This window comes from Pan troglodytes, chromosome 1, assembly GCF_028858775.2.
Source record: "Pan troglodytes isolate AG18354 chromosome 1, NHGRI_mPanTro3-v2.0_pri, whole genome shotgun sequence".
In the NCBI taxonomy this organism is placed as follows: domain Eukaryota; kingdom Metazoa; phylum Chordata; class Mammalia; order Primates; family Hominidae; genus Pan; species Pan troglodytes.
The window spans coordinates 35,100,001-35,118,448 of NC_072398.2; the positions used below are offsets into that span (position 1 = coordinate 35,100,001).

Here is an 18,448-nt window from a genome sequence, read left to right on the forward strand (position 1 = left end):
CTTGCCCAGTTTGCTGGTGCTGAACAAGGAGAAAACAAGCCTTCCACTTAAGGAGCACAGCCAGGGAAGGAGAAAGATAAAAGGCTGAAGTTGATACACAATTCAAAAGCAAACAGGAGGGAAAACAGAACTTTTCTTATGAGGCCAAATAAAACACCAGTGAAGGAAACTGAAATGAGTTGGCCTGCAAAATGGGGCCAATGAAGCCACTTGGGCATCAAGCACAAAACAAGCTGCGTGCGGGGAGCAGTGGAAGAGCGAGTGTGTTTTGGCAGCTTGTGAGTTCTCCATGGCAGAAATAAGAACTTGTACATATGGGGGTGGGCAGGAGAGGGGTGGGGAAAAAACACCCACCCCTAATAAACTAATCTCAGCTAATGTAGTGTTTATCAAGTTCCTGGGATAATGATACCATGTGTGTCATTATCATCATCAAAACCCAATCTATGTTTTAAAAAGTTACAGATGATTAACACAACATCAAGTTGATGCAAACAATTACTTAAAACCCACACACAGACACAGACACATACACACACACACACACACGCATACACACACACAGAGAGAACCAGGAGGTCCCAATATTCTGTAGAATGAGGGAGGCTGCAGCTGTAGGCCGACAGCTTTCATATCCTCATTTGAATAATGTGTCCTGAATCTGTCACTTTATTCATTCTCCTTATGCTCAGTGTACTCTACATCAACAACAAATTAAGTTGTAAATAAGAGACAATCATCACTTTTGTTTTTAAGCAGCTACTGCATAGAGAATTTCAATGTACGCTCCTTTTCGACAGGGGGAAAAAGAGGTGCTAGAGTTTGCTTTCATAAGCACAAATATGGGGAAACCAACAGAAACAAAAACAGAAACAGTTTACTGCTGCTGAGGGGAGGGAAAAAACATTCTCTAAAGCACACCCATCCATTACCAGCTGAAATTTCTTCAAAGAAGCTACTCAAACATATAAAGACAGAGGCTAAGTTTTTCAGACTACATTGGAAACCCATGCAACTTATTAACACCAGTCTTTCAATCTTAATACACAAGTGGCATCTTTGCTTAACACACCTTTAGACAAAAGGACAAGTGCATTAAATCAATTATAACACAGGTGTAGGAATAAACCAATTCCACATTCGTCTCCATTAACTTCCGGGAGTTCAAATTACTGCCACATGCATAGAAAATGAAAAAATTAAGAATAAAAAAAGTCCCTACCTTTACGTCGGAGAAGTAGGTCTTCAGCATATTGGAGCTGGGATAACGGGTATAAAAAAACATGAGCTTTGCTTTTTTCAAGTGATTGGGTGACAATCCTTCCTGCATGTAGGATGCAATTGGTTAAGGAAAAGCAATTCTGTAAGCACGAGGACTCCCACCTCCCTCCCTCCAGTCCCCACCTCCATAGAGTCTGGGAGTCCACCAAGCTGCGGTGGGAGTACTGGAAGGTAGATGACACTGGCTATGGCATCCATTGCTAACTTGCTGCCATTTGCTCAGTGACCGTCGCCTGTCAGAGGTTGCCACATGCAATGGTGAGGATGCACAATTGAGTTGCAGAATCTTGGCTACTTTAGGGTGAGGATGGCAAAGTATTTTCCTTGCTTTAGGTCGGTAGGCTATCTATACGTTCACTTGTTGCTAAGGAGACAAATGCACCCAACATGTACTACACAACTCTTGTCATAAGAGGTTTTTTTTTCTTCCTTGCAATTACAGTTCTGTTTGTTCTTCTCTCCACACTCTGCAGTTTAAAGCAAATTATTCTACTAATGTACATGAAAATATAAAATGCATTATTTTGAACACTGCTATGCAAGTTTCACATTTTACCTTTTAGTGTTAATCTAATGGAGCATCTTGACTCACTTGCTTTTTATCTTATTATATCCTTTTAATTGTTTTTCCTTTTAAATAATAGCTAAAACTTGGGAAGAGTAGTTTTGGCATGGAGAGGACAGGGAGGGGGCTGTTGCTTTTGTGAAAGCAATGGTCCAAAACCAAATACAATTTGCCTGTCTTGGATTTATAGTTAACTCCTTTGAGAGTGACGCAGTAGTTGGGGCTAACAAATCAATACATGTGGGTTAGCAGATCAATAAATGGCCACTTACCCAAAATAAGAAGGCCTATTTATCTGGAAACATCATTACCTTTTAGATCTGTAAACAGCAGCAACTAAAACAGTTCCCAAGAGAATGTGAGGCTAACCATAACAATCCAGGCTTCCTGATTCTCCCCCAGATTCTTGGCACTCCTCAGCAGACTCAGAGCTGGGATGGCTCTGGTCACATCTGTGCCGCAGCCTGGCCCTGCCATTTCCTCAGCAAATTAATGGCTTTATAATTTATCAGAAATGAAGATGCACGTGGAGAAAATCAATGTGGTCCCCCACAAGGTCAATTAAGGGTCCTTCCTAGAAGCTTCTCTAAGGATTTTCTTTTAGAAGAGTGTCTAAGAAAAATAAGAAAAAAAAGAAAAGAAAGTGTGCTTGTGTGTGCAAACACACACACACACACACACACACACAACTACCCAACAAAAATTTCACCCCTTAGGCAAAAATGCCAAATAAACACAGATATTTAGGAAAGGTAAAATTTTCCAAATGACCTTCATCAAGTCTAGCGTGACTAATCTTAAGAATGGAGGGAAACCAGAAAGTTACTAGAGAAGCATAATCAAATTAATATGGATAAGCTCTTGACTACTTATAACAGGGTGTTTAACCAAATATTCTGCTGAGAATTTGTTCAATTAACATTCCCTTTAATATCCCATGCAATTTTAAAAAGATCACCTTGGTCTGTAAATAGAAAAGTTAAGTAGTGCAGGTTTTTTATTTTTTTATTTTTTGTTAAACTGAAAATAAACACTGAAGAAATTTTGATTTTATATCTGTAAGCCAAAGCAGCTTAACTGAACTTGTGTTTTTGTTTGAGATCCTTAATGATTACAAAGACGATAATTTATGACTGACATACTTCTTGTGCCAAGGAGAGGGCTGAAAGGCCCTCCAGTAACCTCCATTAGACTGATACAGAAGACTAAAGGAGCCCAGCACACTTCAGGACCATCTGTCCAAATGGATAAGTGAAATAATAGTTGCAAGCTGTCTGCGACTGCCTTGTGATAAGAGTTTTAGGCAAGTCCAAACTTTGACAGACACTCTCAGATCTGGGTTCTAATCTTTTCTTTCAGATGGCTACATTAAGACAACGTCATGCATTTAATTGGAAGTCGCAAATCTTTTAAAATTTGGTGTCATACAAAATACAAAGTGTTTTTCTGTGTTTCTTAGATGGGCACTGAGCTACCAAAACTTCCTGAAGCTTTTAATACATCTAAATTATGCTAAGATGTTTTTGTTCTTTTTATCTAAAAAAAGTAAAATATCCATTTTATTTTGATCAGTATTTAGAGGCTTTTTATCTAACAAAAAATTATTCTGATTTGGATTTCTCAAGTTCATTTTTGCTTTAAAATGTTTCCTGTTGGTAATACTTGGAACTGATCAGTTGAAATGGAACACAGAATTAATCTTTATCTCTTGCTTATTGTGTAATTAAGATAAAATTCCCATAAAATATATGTTTCTAATAAACTATTAAAAATAACTAATGAAACATTTAAAAGGCAACAGTTAGATAATCCTTTTTTTCTCCTCAAAATAAATCTGAACTGACCAATTGGTTAATTTCCCTTTTAAGTGCTTGTGCTGAAAAGCAACTGTTCTTCCAAGAAAGCACTAGCTGTTTCCAGGATACTTACACACGCACAATGACTCATGATGGAATAGATTCAGTAAACATACAGCTGTACTGAACACGAGCTAAGCTCCATTCAAGGCCAGGAAAGAAAATGAGCACAAATAAATATTAAGGAGGTAAAGGGGAGTGGGGTGAGGGGGGATGGAACGCAAACAAGATCTGTCCCAGCAGCTCATGTGGCTGTGCCTCAATTCTCTTAGCCATAGCTTTGTGAAGACAGATGACATTCAATTCTATGTGTAATGCAAAATAGACAATAACTGTTGAAACTTGAGACAGCTGCCAGGTGTAAAAAAAAAAAAAAAAAGAAAAAAGAAAAAAAAGAGAAAAGATGATAAATCCATAAATTAATGAAAGACATCTGCTCGGGAATATAAAAGATCAGAGAAGCAGGGTACTGCAGCTGAACGTAAAGCAGTGTTCAAACAACCTGAGAACCTAAGTGTTGTCTGTTTACCAAGTACAATATAACCTTACCTAAACAGCAGCCACGGGAGGAGCCGCGGAGGCAGCAAAAAGGCAAATGGGAGAATAATAAGCTGTGAAAGCGGAGGAAGAAAATTCTTTTTTTCCAGCTAAACTCTGGATTGTAGCTAGAGATTGTACGTGCTGCAGTTCCCAGCAAATGGGTTGAGACTACTTACATTTTCCAAAACATTTGAAACCTAAAGAATTTTAGTTCTGCCTTATTCCCTAATTTGCTAAGTTTCTAAGAGGTTTTCCCCCTAGAAACTAAAATGGGGAGAAAAGATCTAAACTCTCTCACATAATGACAGTGATAGAGCAAGTCGTAACTCCCACTAGGAAGTTCACCATAATCGGAGGGCTGTGTAGTGTAGGGAATTTTTTTTAAAATTTACTTACTTTGTAATTTTTTTCAGGGGAGGGGGGTAGTGTAGGAGCCCAAAGTCTTTTGGTCTTTAATCTACATGTTTCGCTCTAGCTAATATAAGTACTATAGCCTCCACAAGACTTCTAAAAATGTATAAGATCAATTTCTGTGGATGGTTTCACATTTCAGAAATTCATTTCTAATCTATGGTTCCTGGTTAGATTTTAATTTCAAATTACTAAACCATTTTCCTTTCTAAACTTCAAGTCTTTCTAACATTCTCCCTAAAAGTTGAGTAGAAAAAGCCGGCTGTTTCAGAGAACAGGCTCAATTTCTTCACCTGCACGTCTTAACGGCTTATACTACTCCTCTTGTGCTTTAACTGGGTGCATGCAAATGTTTGGGGCCTAAACAAGGCTATTTTTCTTGAGATGCAAAGAGGATGGATGACAAGGAACATCATGAAGAAAAGCAATTGGCTGACTGTTTCTTTTGGAATTTGAATAAAACTTAATATTTGATTAAACAGATTCATTTGCAAAGATACTGAACATATTTTTAAAATCCAAGACATGAGCCCTTGGAGCAGGTGCACTGAAATTCAGTTTAACTTGCATACACATTCACTATTTCCCTTCTACTAGATGGGATAATGAGGTAGTGTGTTCTATCCTACAGAACATATATGTTTAATGTGGTGAATGTAGAATGGGTTGACCTGATAAGCTGGTGTTCTTAATAGTTCTTATCTTAGCTACTTTGTTCAAAAAATAGATGGTACCTTTTGGAGCGGGAGATAATTTTTCCTGAAAAATTAAATTATATATAACAGTTTGGAAAGCCATGAACTAAAAATAAAAACATAATAATAGCAATCACAGTTGTACCATTTCATTACATTTCTGCCCATTTCTATTGATCTTTTCGAGGAATAACTGTACAACCGGATCATATATGGCCCCGTATGCCTAAAATTGAAGTAAGACATCACTCACTGTGATTCCCAGATATTTCTTCAAAGTAAAAGCTTGAGAATTTTGCCTACACACTAACAGTTAAATCAAGGGAAGAACACACTGCCATACAGAGGTAGAGACAGGAGAAAAGTGGGCCCAATCTCTCTACAAACCAACAGATCCTCACTGGTTTCAGAATTGTGGGAACTATAGAAAAGGTTGTTTGCCTATCTTACTCTTCCTGAGAAATAATATAGCAATGAGATAAATGGTTAAAAGTGCAATGTATTAATAGTAGAGGGGGGAAAAGAATAGGAGCATAGAAGGCCAAAAGGTGGAAAATGTAATCACTAATTGCCACGAGAGGCCGACATTATTTAGCTATATGAAAGAAACAAGTCTGAGTGTGAGCAACTAACATTTCACATGAACACGGGTGTTTCCCAACAGAATCACCGCTCGACAGAAAGTTATGTTGATAGAAGAAAGGAGAAGTCATGCCTCTGAAGAAGAAGCAACTATATTTTCTTTAAAGCCTTTGATATGTATCAAAATAAAAGGAACTTATTTCAATTCAAATCCTCAAAATTCCTCCGGGGATTTGGAGAGGTTGAGACAATGAACATAGCCAACACTTAAAGCAATCTAAAAGATTTTTTTCCTAGAAGACTAAAAACAAAAAGCACAGCCATAATTATAATGATCTGGTTATAATGAAAAGTCTAATTTAAAGAAAAACCATAAACTGGCATCTTGAACTAAAGAGCTTAGTGTGGACTTACAGGAGTTTTGAAACCTGGCATTAAATCATATTCACCAAAATTGGCACGCATGTCACTTTACTCTGTGTGTGTGTCTGTGTGTGTGTGTGTGTGTGTGTGAGAGAGAGAGAGAGAGAGAGAGACAGAAAGAACCCACTATCACAACTACCTGGTTCAAAATGAAGTTAAGAGATCTCTGGGGTGCAATGGGGTCTTAGCCCTAGACATTAGCCTTACATGAACCTCTGAAGATGCTCTTTTTGCAAAGGGCACAAAAACCATTCAAGCCATTGTGTCTTCTTACTTTGCCTTTCTCATCACCAACAGCGATATTCCAATCATTTGATCAATATTTACTGCCTGCTTATAATATGTAAGGCATGGTGCTTGGGGCAGCTTTGATTCATGGCTGGTGGATTGAATTTTAGATCTTCAAAAGGTCCAAGTGAAATCAACAACCAAGCTAAAACTCCATTTCTACGTATATGTAGAAATCTCCCACATCTTTCTCTTCCCTTTCTGTTACAATGTTCTTCTCTTGCTCAGTATAAGAGAGACTCCATGTTTAATCTGCCCAAGCAGGTCTCATGATTAGGGCCCTAGTAGTTCACCCTATCAGAAATCTACACTATTATCCTGAGAGTTGGCTTGAAGTACGACCTCCACTAACCAGGAAAACATATTTCCACCCATAGCTGGGACTTTGCACTTACGTGGCAGCCTCTGGAGTGGGCTTAGATACGAAAATGTCAATCTCTAGTCATCAAGACAATTGCTCAAAATCCTAAATTTAGTCACAGCCAACTTAATTGCTAAATTTTATATCCATCTGTTTATTATATAAGAAACATGCCTCCACCTGCCCCCAAATGCTACTATTCTACTACTCCCAAAAGACCAACGACCACAAGATTTTTTAAAAATTTACAGAAAGAACCGATATACAGAGAGAAAAAAATCTTCAGTTAAAAATAGCTGGAGTTCGGGATAGGCCTAATAAAAAAATATAACTGTTATCTCTACATAAACGTCAGTTTCAGAATTTAAAAGAATCATAAAAAGAGCCATTTTTAAGTCGAATACAGCTGAGTTTTATATTTAATTGTGCTCTCTCGCTTTCCAAAATAATTTGCTTTGTGTATGTTGGGACAAAAGATTTCTGTGTATGGCTGAACAGAGGTTAATCATGCATAGAGGCAGCTGCACCAGACCCAAAGAACAGACCTTGGGTGAACGGGAGAGAGACCGATGCTGTCTGAATAAATCAGTACCTGTATATTTCCTTAAAAAAAAAAGTCTCACTTAAAGATGAAAGAGAGACTAACTCCCCACCCACATCCATTTTTCTTCCTCCTCAACCTCCCACTTGTAAAGCGCTCTTCCTAAGATTTCATCGGGCTGTCTTTAAACGGACCAGAAGCCTTGCAGATGGTTTACACTGAGAATTCTTCTTATGGGATCTTAGGGATCTGAAAACTGACTTTTCTCCTTATTCTATTAAACTTACCATCTTTAAAAAATATCTGAGAGAATTCAATCAGTATTTACAATGAGACTGTTTTCTCATCTCTAAATCTACTTTTTTATTTTTTTTTAAGAGATAGGGATAAGAAGATAATGCAGGAAGAACAGCAGAAAAAAAACACTGCTGAGAAAGCACATATTAAATAGGAGCTCCTCAAGGCAGTGAACAACTTGTGGAAGCTGCAAAGATGTTGGCTTAGTTTTAAGCTTTTCTGCAATCAGGAATGGCACACTCATGCTGACAAAAGCCTATTCCTTTGAATAATGGGAAAGGTTGCCTTCTTAAGAAGATACTAATCTACATTACTCTAGATATTGTGTAAACCCAACCTTTTGGGAAACCTTTTTTGGTTTGTTTTTTCCTCGAGGGGAAAATAAAAGGATATTGCACTTCCCGAATAAGGTGATATTTCAGACATATCTTGAAGATCGCCGCACTCGGACTTTATGAGCGACAAGGAGAGCCCTTCGGCGGTGCTGGGCGGGTGTGCTGGTGAACAAGGGTGGTGGCTCAGGTGGTGAGATGACATCTTGGTCCTCAGACTCGTGGTATCCCTAGTTAAGTCTAAGGATTCAGGAGAGGCTCTGTCTTTTCCAGAGAAGGAGCCGGAGGGAGCACCTAATGGGCTCTGAAATGGATAGGCCATCAAGGGAAGGGGGAAGGGGTGGCGGAAGGTGGACGTGGTGAAGCCCGTGGTGGCAGAGAGAGGCGACTGGTGCAGGGGCTGGTGGTGGCCGCCAGCGGCAGGGCCGGAGGCAGACTGGTCAGAGGAGTTTTTGCGGACAACCAGGGGCAGTGCTTCTGTCTGGTCAGTGGAACTGGCCATCTGCACATTGCCAAAGGTGTCCAGGGGGTTCGGAATGATGACGTCGCCAAAGCACTGCAGGCGCTGGTTGGCGGTGTGGAAATTGTGGTTTTCCCCATTGACTGCAAATCTGGCCTGGGGGATCTGGAGAGGTGGGAAGACCTGAGGAACCTGGCGGGAGGGCTTGGCCGAAAAGACTTTGACCACAGTGTCCACAACTTGCGACATGGCAGTGTTCAGTTCCTGTTTCAAGGTCTCAGCCAAATGTTTGCCTTCCGGTTGTAAGGAGTTTGGCCCATGGTCTCTTTCTTTGTTGTTGCCTTCTCGCTTCGGCTTGTTTTCAGCCATTTCCTGCTCTCTGATCAGGGCTCGAGCTCGGTCAATAAACTGTCCTGGGTCTAGCTCGCACATCTCATTATCTGACCTTCCGACAGAGTCCTGGGCCCTGGCATCCAGGATCTCCGAGCGCATGCTGTCTTCAGACAGGTTACCATCTTCATCATTTTCCGAATCAGTGCTGTCATAGATTTGGTAGAACTTTTCCTGCAGCTGGCGCAGCTGTTTCTGCATGTCCTCCAGCTGCTGTTTCAGCTGTCGGCGCTCCTCTCGCTTCTGTTCTTTTCGGGCTGAAACCAGCTGCTGGAAACTCTGTTGCTGCTGCTGGGGAAGCTTTTGCTTGCGTTTGTTTTCTCTGTAACTTTCTCGGGGACTCACAGACTGCGGGGCCATCTCTCTTTCATTTTCATTGCCCCTTAATGCCACACTGGGGGAATGGCTCATACCCCGAATTATATTCTCAACCCGGGCGCGCTTTGCTCTCAGGTGCTCATCACATAAGCGATCCATATCAAACTGGCTCATAGTAGGCCTGCCAAAAGGGGAAAGACACTCTGGGGGGCTGTCTCTTGAAGAGTTGCTGCATATATCCTCCTGATGTACTTCGGAGCCTGTACTAGAGAGACCGCTGGCTTGGAAACTGGGCTCCGTGCCACCATTTTTGTTCATGTTATTTTTCAACAGCTGGGAAATTATGGTTGCTCCTGGAAAAGGCATCATGGCATCTTCATACGAGTTCGCCCTCTTCAGCAGCTTGCGGAGTACATTTGACTTTTCCCCATCTGCATGCTGCACCACTGAATACTCAACATCCTGCTCAGAACCTTGGGGATTCATGGCACTAAAAAACGTTGCTCTTGCCTTAGCAAAAAATGCAGATGCTGTCCCTACCGTCCTTTTCACTCCAATGTCAACTCTTCTCCTCTTGGTTTGCCGGCTTAAGAGGGCTGTGCTGTCATGGTCAGGCATCACTGGACGGTTATTGTGCCATCTTCAAAAGCTCGTCAGCTGGGCACAGCTCAAGAATCCCGGGACCCTGGCCAACAGAACAAAAGGACTGATGAATCATTTTCTTTAAATTTCTCCAAATTTCCTGACCTCAATCCTGAATCAAATGCAAAATGCATAGGCTCTGGGATTTATGGCACATTACAATTATTGCAATTTATTATGCACTCTGCTTGAAATGAAACATTTTTAAATATTTCTGCTCCACTGGTTTAAGATGGATTAAGATTAAAAAAAAAATAAAGCAAAAACTGCTTAAGCACCAGTAATATGATTCTCTCTCACAAATGCCTAAAATGATACTGTTTATCTTCAGAAGAAACAGTAGATTATAAGAACACAGCCTCTGACAACCAATTGATTAAATTTTGGGCATTGAGATTCATATTATAAGGAAGATGAAAGTGCTCTATACTTAAGAAATAAGGTTAAATTTTGAGACTGTGAGAAATTCACATGAAAAATTGCATTTCTGCATTACAATTAGTGTGGTTTTAATGCTATTAAAGGAAAAGGACTCTAAAATAAATGCAAATATATAATAGAGAGCTTTTATTCTTGAATTTTGCAATATTTTTGTCATATGTAAAATGGGAAGGAGAACACCCTTAGCAGCAGCATCTTTCAAACATAAATGGTCAGTTTAGCATTGAAATAAATGCACAATAGTCATTTTATAAGTCTGCTTATTTAGCTTAGCTATGCATTTTTTACTTGTAAAATCATAGGTGAAGATGATATCTGTTGATATATCTTAATGTAACTATAAGAATATTTATACATTTTCATAATGTCCTTTTAATGACAAATTATTACAAAGTTGGATTCACTGCAAAACAAGGATGTTACCACATTTTAGAAATCAATATGAGGAATAATAAATTATTGACCGAGATAAAGATAAATATATCTTCAGGACTAGTTTCCTTCTGTTTAAATCTGCCAAAATAATATGTCCAATGCCCAAAGAAACTCTTTAACATACATGATTTGTGAACCTTATTTCCTGTGCCAAATTAAAGGAAAAAAAAAAAACAGAAAAAACTGAAAGAAGATATATAAAGAAGAAGGAAAATAATGTCCATCAAATGTGTGAGAAAGGGAAATATTTCTTTGTATATTAACTTCCATTGTTTCTTGGAAACACAATATAAAAAGAGAACATCCTTCTTTGAATTTCATAAATAAAAGGCACTTGACATATTGTGTAACTTATTAACTAGTGATGCTAATCCCAAATTTTGTAGACATACAAGATGTCACATCTTTTTGTTTATAATTAACATTTTATGAAGAAAATGAAATTTTTTTTTTCACGTTGGGTTTATCTAATATTAAACTTCACGTTTGCTTAACAGAGCACATCTTCACAATAACAGGGTCCATTGCCAAAGGCAGCGTGCAGAGTGTCTGGAACGGCTCCCATCTCTTTCGGTTCACCTGTAAAAACATCTACGTGCTCCCTAGGACTGCATCTGTGGCTAGCTTTAAAGAATGACTATCCATGCAAATAAGCATAATTTCAGCATGAAATAACCTGTAAAAATCAAGAAAATGCTCAATGCTTAGATGGCAACAATATGTATATTTTTTTAAGTGACAGTGATTTCCTCATGAAATCTTTGCTCCTGGTTTCTATAGAAAGATAAAACATTTTAAAAGAGCCTACTTTAGGGTATCATGAAAGCAAAATGATACCTCTTTATATATATATATATATATATACATATATATGTATATATTTTTTTGCATGCTTGAGAATGAAATACTTTTTGCATGCTTCAGGATAAAATTTCCTGAACTTAGAATGGAGATGGAGTTCTCAATAACTACAACATTGGGTTCAAAATTGAATTCAGAATGACTGAGACCCTTTCAAACACTAATAATAAAATTGGTTTCAGGAATACAAAAATGCAGTGACAAATACTACACAAACACATTAGATCTGATAAATCAGGTTAGCTGTCAGATGACAGAAAGAACAAGGAGAGGCTGAGACAAGAAAAAGGATGAATCATTTCAAAGCTCTGTTAATCACAGAAACACTTGCATGGGGGGCGGTTACAAGGAAGACTTTTTTCTGTGTGTATATCACCTTCCCCAAAATAGAGCTTATTGCCCTTATTTTTAAATTTTACATCTTTTCTATTTGTATGCAAATCCTTTTCTCTTGACTATCACCTGCAAAGCACATGGATCTCCAATCAAAACGTCAAACAAACTTTTTGCAGTATTTTTTCTCTCCCTGTTCACCCTAACACCCAAACTGGACTTTCCTCCTGCCATCCTTGCTGTGGGAAGAGCAGCTCTGCCACAGAGGCTTGGAAAGGACAGACTGGTGTCGCTGATGAGCACAAGGTCATCCCCAGGCATCCTTCCTTTTCCAACTGCCATTTACCTCTGCGTCAACTGCACTTCCTCTCATCTAGCCTAGGTATCAACAGCTGCATCCCTGCCCCATGCTGGAGCCAAGAGGAGGGCTGTGCTCTTCCTAAGGTGGAAAGAAATGCTTGTGGAGTCTGTTAAGAACAAGATATAACTCCCTTGATATTCACCAAACTAAACTAATTTTGTAATTCTATTTCAGTCAACATTTTTAGATTAAATAACGATTTGTATCTGTCTTGGGCTAAAAGAATTTAAATACTTTTAGGTCTTGTTGTAAAATGTCCAGCTGGAACATAACAAATAAGACAAAACAAATGGGAAAAATAAGATAAATTATATAATCCAGGACAAGGCATTATATTAATAGGCACAAATAAATGTATCTCTCCATATAGCTTAGATTTAATTTAGAAATAAAAGTATAGTGGTAGCACACACTGGAACCATAACCCATGGAAGCTATAGGCATGATTAAATAATAATAACCGGTTGACACAGCACTTTATTAGCATCACATTTCATAAACAAGATATCTATATGAATATATTTACCACATAAGAAAATGTACTGTTACGTTACCATAATATAAATTAAATCTCTTAAAAACATTTCCCAAGTGCTTCCATGATATTCCAGTTCAGAATTTAAAGGAAGCCATGGAATGACTTTATCATTGATATTTTTTAAACTCCTTTATTTCTCAAGATATGTATTAAGCCATCATGTTTCACCTGCAATTATTATTGATGCATATCATATTTGCATTTTAACATTAATTTTCAGTTTCACTAGGCAATATGAAGCTTTTGATCAACACTGGTGGATGTCCAAATCAGCAAGGATGCAGAAAAATACTGATGAGAATTTGAACCCAAATGTATTATTGATCGGATACACTTACTCTATTCCTGTAAACCCCTCTTTAATTAATGTGAAAGTCTATATAGAGTTTTTCATCATTAAATATTTTGTTGCATCACTTCGTATATAACCTACACAAATGCTTTAGTAACTCTTATACAATGCATATCTTAACATAGCAGATTCCTCCCAGAAAAAGATATTATAAGAATAAACATCCAGGTATAATCAAAACAGGTTTTAACTACTCCAAAAGAGTCTCCTTTAATATCTGAATTATCTGACATTCTCTTTAACATGCAAAATTCTAAGGAAACTGATGACTTAAGGTTAGGAGGAAAGAATTTTCAGTAAAGAATTTCAAAGGAACACTGCAGCGTGAAGTATAAAGTGGTTAAGTGCTCTACTTTAATAAAGAAGTTATTTCGGGGAGGAGGATTCAACTTTTACTGCATCTATCTGGAGTCCAGATTCTGGACAAAGAAGTGTTTCATTATGGTAATTATCCAGATAGTTCAGACAAATCTTTTATGAGGCAGGGAGAGTGTAAGGTTGGCATGGTTTCCTGCTTGGATTATTTAGATGATCTGTCTTTGTTGATAAAATTATTTGAAGAAATTGTGCAAGCCTACACTTGACTTCTTTTCGAAAATCATCTTTGTATGGGCCTCTAATCTACTTGGGTCAACCTGGTTATGAAATTTCAAATAGAATATCATTAACAAAGAATATTTCAAATCAATCTGGAAATTAGTGATTCAAAGGGGAAAAATCAGATGATCTGATTTAAGTAGCCCCTGAATCATTAAATTGTCCCCTTCACTACATTCAAGAATTTGTTTCTGCTAATTAGCAACTTTTTCTTCAGAGATACTGGAGATATTTCTGCTCCCTATCAGGTTAAGAAAACCTTTGATATTTATTTTGAAGAACTCACTTGACATAAGTTAATACCTAAATTAACTAAGATTGCGTTATCAGGTTTTTAAATTTCCTGTCATAATATACTTCTCAAATCATTTAAGATTTCATTTAAGATTCTCCCATCCCATCAAAAATTCCACACATTTTTCACCTGCAAAATGAACACAGAACATTTTCTGAGACATGCCTAAAATATTAATTTCTACTTGTTTAAAAAGTGACAACTTATCAGATAGGTAAATAAGACAGAGTGTGAAATAATCTTAAGAAAATACACTTTTTTCTTTTTGCAGAAAATTGAACTCTCTAAATGTCCTTTGAGAATGCACAGGCAATACGTCTGAGAAATTCCTTATGTATATGGTTCCTTTCCAAGTTACACAGGTACTTAAAATCCTATAATGATACATCATGCACAATCTATTTTCATATTATAACATCAGTCACATTTTATAATTTCTTTTGTTAATCTGAAACCTAAAACTTCTTATATTAACACTGCAAATTCAAGACAATCCCTAAAATGATATAAGACATTCATGAAAAGAGGCCTGTTTGAGTTTTAAACAAATAAAGAGGAAGTCTGGCAACTTACAGAATAAGCCAGCTTAGGTTTTAAGATAGCATGTGCTGCTTATAGAGGAATGATGCTAGGAAATGAATAAAGTGAGAACAAAGATGCATGTTATGTATGCATGACTTTTTTTTCCCACAAGGTGGTGATTAAACTAAATAGAATTCTGCATAATGGACACATAAAATATCAATAAGTGCCAAGCACAGATAACCCCTATTAAAAATAAAGCAAATGAACATAGGCATAGATGACATTTTAATTACCAAAGAACTTCAAAAGCATCCAAGGAAAGTATTGGGTGTGTGTGTGTGTGTTTGGGAGGTGGGGGGATGTTAATGTTGAAGTCTACAGAATAAATGACACATACGATCTCATTTTCATGGAAACAATAACTACCCAAACACAAAGCCAATGAGCAAAAACCATTTGCCAACCAACCTATTCCTGTGCAACTCAGTCTACAGAAGTAGTCTGTTTAAAGATAATTTTAAAAGGCCAAGTTTTAAGAAGCCAGATATAGTGCTTACATTGAATTCCCAACAACTTTCCTCACACATCAAGCCACAGTCCTTAGCTTCACCTATTTTACTATTATATATACATGTCCATGTTTTAACCCATGGACAAGTTAACGTGAATACTCTCGTTTTCCTCCCTCAACACACACAAAAAATTTCATTTTGGAAATACTCAGAAGTTCTAGCAAGAAATTCCCTGTAGAACTGACTTCTCACATCTTGCATCAGAATAGAAAAGCACAGTTACCTTCTCATGTACTTGAGATTTTCTTTCTCCATCAAATTCATATCTAGGACATTCGGCACATGTCTGGGACAATGACAGGCTCATTCTACTTTATGAGATTATTTAACATATGACTTGAAAGAGTTTATGTACATACCTATTCTTTCTGGGCAAGGAGAAAGCATGCTTAAAAAGATAAGCTTTAACAACAGTAACACTTTCAAACTGACTTTGGAATTCTTGGCAGTTACACACCACTCATTGCTACCCAAAGCATATACCACACACACACACACACACACACACACACACACACACACACACAGAGGACAGTTCTCTCTCTCTCTCTCTCTGCCAAGCACAGACCTGGGAGATAGGCATAAACTGGTAGGAAGCAAAGGAAAAGTCAGTCTCCCTCCACCTGCTGCCTAAAGTGGGGGTGCTTTGGGCTGACTGGCAGACAGAAGCCTGGGACACAGCCTCAGCAGTAGACTGCCAATATCCTTAAGAAAAATAAACAAACACATACCAACTTGCCCCCACCCCCCACCCCAAGAACTCACATGGCAGGGCTCAAAAGAACAACAGCCCAATTCCCATTAGCCCAGACAATCCTATTAACCAGGACAACCATAAATTCATAAACCTCTCCAACCCTCGAGCAAGCATTGTGGTCTAGAGCTGTACAGACACACACAGACCCAGAGGAAATTTGCACCTGTCTTTCTTGACACAACACACCTGTCAGGCCCTGCCCATGCGCACTCTGCTAATAGATTTCTGCCTACCTAGGTTAGGAAAGGAAATGAGTTCTTTTTTTTTTTCTTTTCTTTTCTTTCTTTTTTTTTTAAATAAGGGAGGGCATGAGTGGAAAAGAGAACAGGAGAGGGGAGTCTTCTAGCCTTGACTTTGCGAGGAGGCCACCCTGTGCTTCCTCTGTTTTTATAAGCTCAAGGAGACAGCACAGACCTTCTCGGAAAAATAAAAACAAGCAGGTGAGTTTCCAGCCTTCCCCCAGGCAGAGTAGCCTTCTGGGTTGCCAAGAACAGCAGTTTCACACTCCAACCTGCCTCCTTGAGCTATTTAAGACTAAGCACCACCCCTCCTTCTAGTTCTGTTCTCTGTCTGCCTGGAGGGCTCTCAATTTCCCAAGAAGCTGGGAAGGGGCCAGAGACCTGGGAGTCTGTGGAAAGCTACTTACTCCTCCTTTACCATCCCCACCCTCCATCACTCCACCAACCTTCAGCTTCAGCAGGAGGAGTAACGGGCTGGCACACCAGAAGAATCAACAACTTGCTAAACTGGACTTTGGGTGATGTCTCCCCCCGCCCACTGCGTCCCCCTCCTGATCTGCTCAGGCAAGATAGCAGCTCTTCCCTCCCTCTTCCCGCCCTCCTCACTAGTCTTCCCAGTAACAATTACTCTCACCTCTCCTGTCCTCCCTCCCCAGTCCTCCTAACTGGGGCAAAACGGTAGGTACCACCCAGACGAGACCAGACCGAAGCTGCCCAACACCATAGTCTGCCAGCGATGGCTGGGAGATTCATCGCCTCCCATTTCTGCTGCCCAAGAACCCCCTACTCTTACCCGGACCGCGATCCTCCGGTCCTCCTCGTGCTGGTGTCCCAATCCCACCGCCACGCGACCCCCCGAGCCTCCCGGTGCCGCCTTACCCTACTCAACTTGACCCAGCCCTGGGTCCAGGAGCTCGGAAGAGGGGCGCCGCGCGCGTTTCCCGGGACCCATCACCGCACCCCTCCAAGCCGGATTTCCACAATTCGGCTTCGACAGCGTTTTGAGACGAAAGTAACAGAGCGCCCCCCCACCTCCCTCTCTCCTCCTCCCAGCTCCCGGTCCTCTGCTGGGGTTAAAAAAGGAGAAGTGAAAGGTATGCAAATGACAAGCAAATTGGAAGAGCCGGGAAGAAAGGCAGCTATAATAAACAAGACAAAGAGAAAGGACGAGGGGACCGGCCCCGGAGTTTTAGCCTGGGGAGATCGGAAGGATGGGGTTTGGCGGAAAGCGGGGATCTCCACGAACAAAAAAGCGACCCGGTCCCTCTCGCGGTCCTCTCTCCTGAGAAGAGAGAGCAGGAGAAAGAAGGAAAGGGAGCAAACGCCTCCTCACACCCCAGAAACAGTACACAAAAGGTGACAAGATCAGCGACAAGTCCAGCAACATCAGCCTCCCCCCCATCGCCACCGCCACCCCCAGCCACCAGCAGGAAAGAGAAAGAAATAAAAGCCAAGCGGATCACTTACTCTTAGGAACTGGGAGGAGCGGAGCGCTGAGTTCCACGGAGGCTCCCGCTTAGAAACTGTTTAGAGGCTATTTTATTATGATTCATTTAAATAACACCATTTTCTCCTGGGGGGAAAAATGTTTACACGGGTCTGAGTAATGGGAGGCTCTTTTCTTCCTTTCTCATTCAAGAACAAGCCAGTGCAAGTGATTCTGGAAAAGGGGAGGGACTCACGAGGGGAAGAAGAAGATACTTACGCGGTGCAGGGAGCAGTGGGACCGAGCCTCTCTCTCTCTCTCTCTCTCTCTCTCTCTCTCTTTTTTTTCCCCCCGGCAGAGAGAGGAAAACACGCGCGCGCACACACGGTGATATCTTGCGGGTGATGAATATGATAATTGGACAAGGGACGGTGAGTCTGTGCGACAGCGAGCGAGCGAGCGGGGCGAGTGGAAGAGGGAGAGGGGAGAGAGAGGCGGGAGGGGAGGGGAGACGAGAGAAGAGAAGCAGGGTAGAGGCGAGGAGAGGGAAGAAGAGGAGAAGAAAAGAAGAGGAGCTAAGGGCAGAGGAGAGAGCAGGAGAGGAGGAGAGAGAAGAGCGGAGGAGAGGAGAGAGCAGCAGAGGAGGAGAGAGGAGAAGGGTAAAGAAGAGAAGAGGAGCGAAGCGGAGAGGGAGCAGGCGGACCCGGCGAGAGCTCTTTTGCGCCGCTCTGCTT

General features: G+C 40.0%; 1 protein-coding gene across 6 annotated transcripts in view; it reads right to left on the minus strand.

Moving 5' to 3' along the window:
- Positions 1 to 18,112, minus strand: part of PROX1 (prospero homeobox 1) — a 52,810-nt gene extending 34,698 nt beyond the window's left edge. For 3 of the 6 annotated variants that reach the window (XM_063792136.1, XM_063792135.1, XM_063792117.1), the window contains exons 1-3: positions 17,994 to 18,112; positions 8,232 to 10,025; positions 1,223 to 1,328 (exon numbers count right to left, since the gene is read on the minus strand). In XM_063792136.1, coding sequence (XP_063648206.1) covers positions 1,223 to 1,328; positions 8,232 to 9,958 — 1,833 coding nt within the window. In that variant the 5' untranslated portion in view covers positions 9,959 to 10,025; positions 17,994 to 18,112. Of the gene's footprint in view, positions 1 to 1,222; positions 1,329 to 8,231; positions 10,026 to 16,734; positions 16,802 to 17,167; positions 17,252 to 17,755; positions 17,862 to 17,993 lie in introns of those variants that run through there. The other 3 variants (XM_063792123.1, XM_063792130.1, XM_063792134.1) reach the window with 3 other exon arrangements.
- Between the last annotated feature and the right edge of the window lie 336 nt (positions 18,113 to 18,448).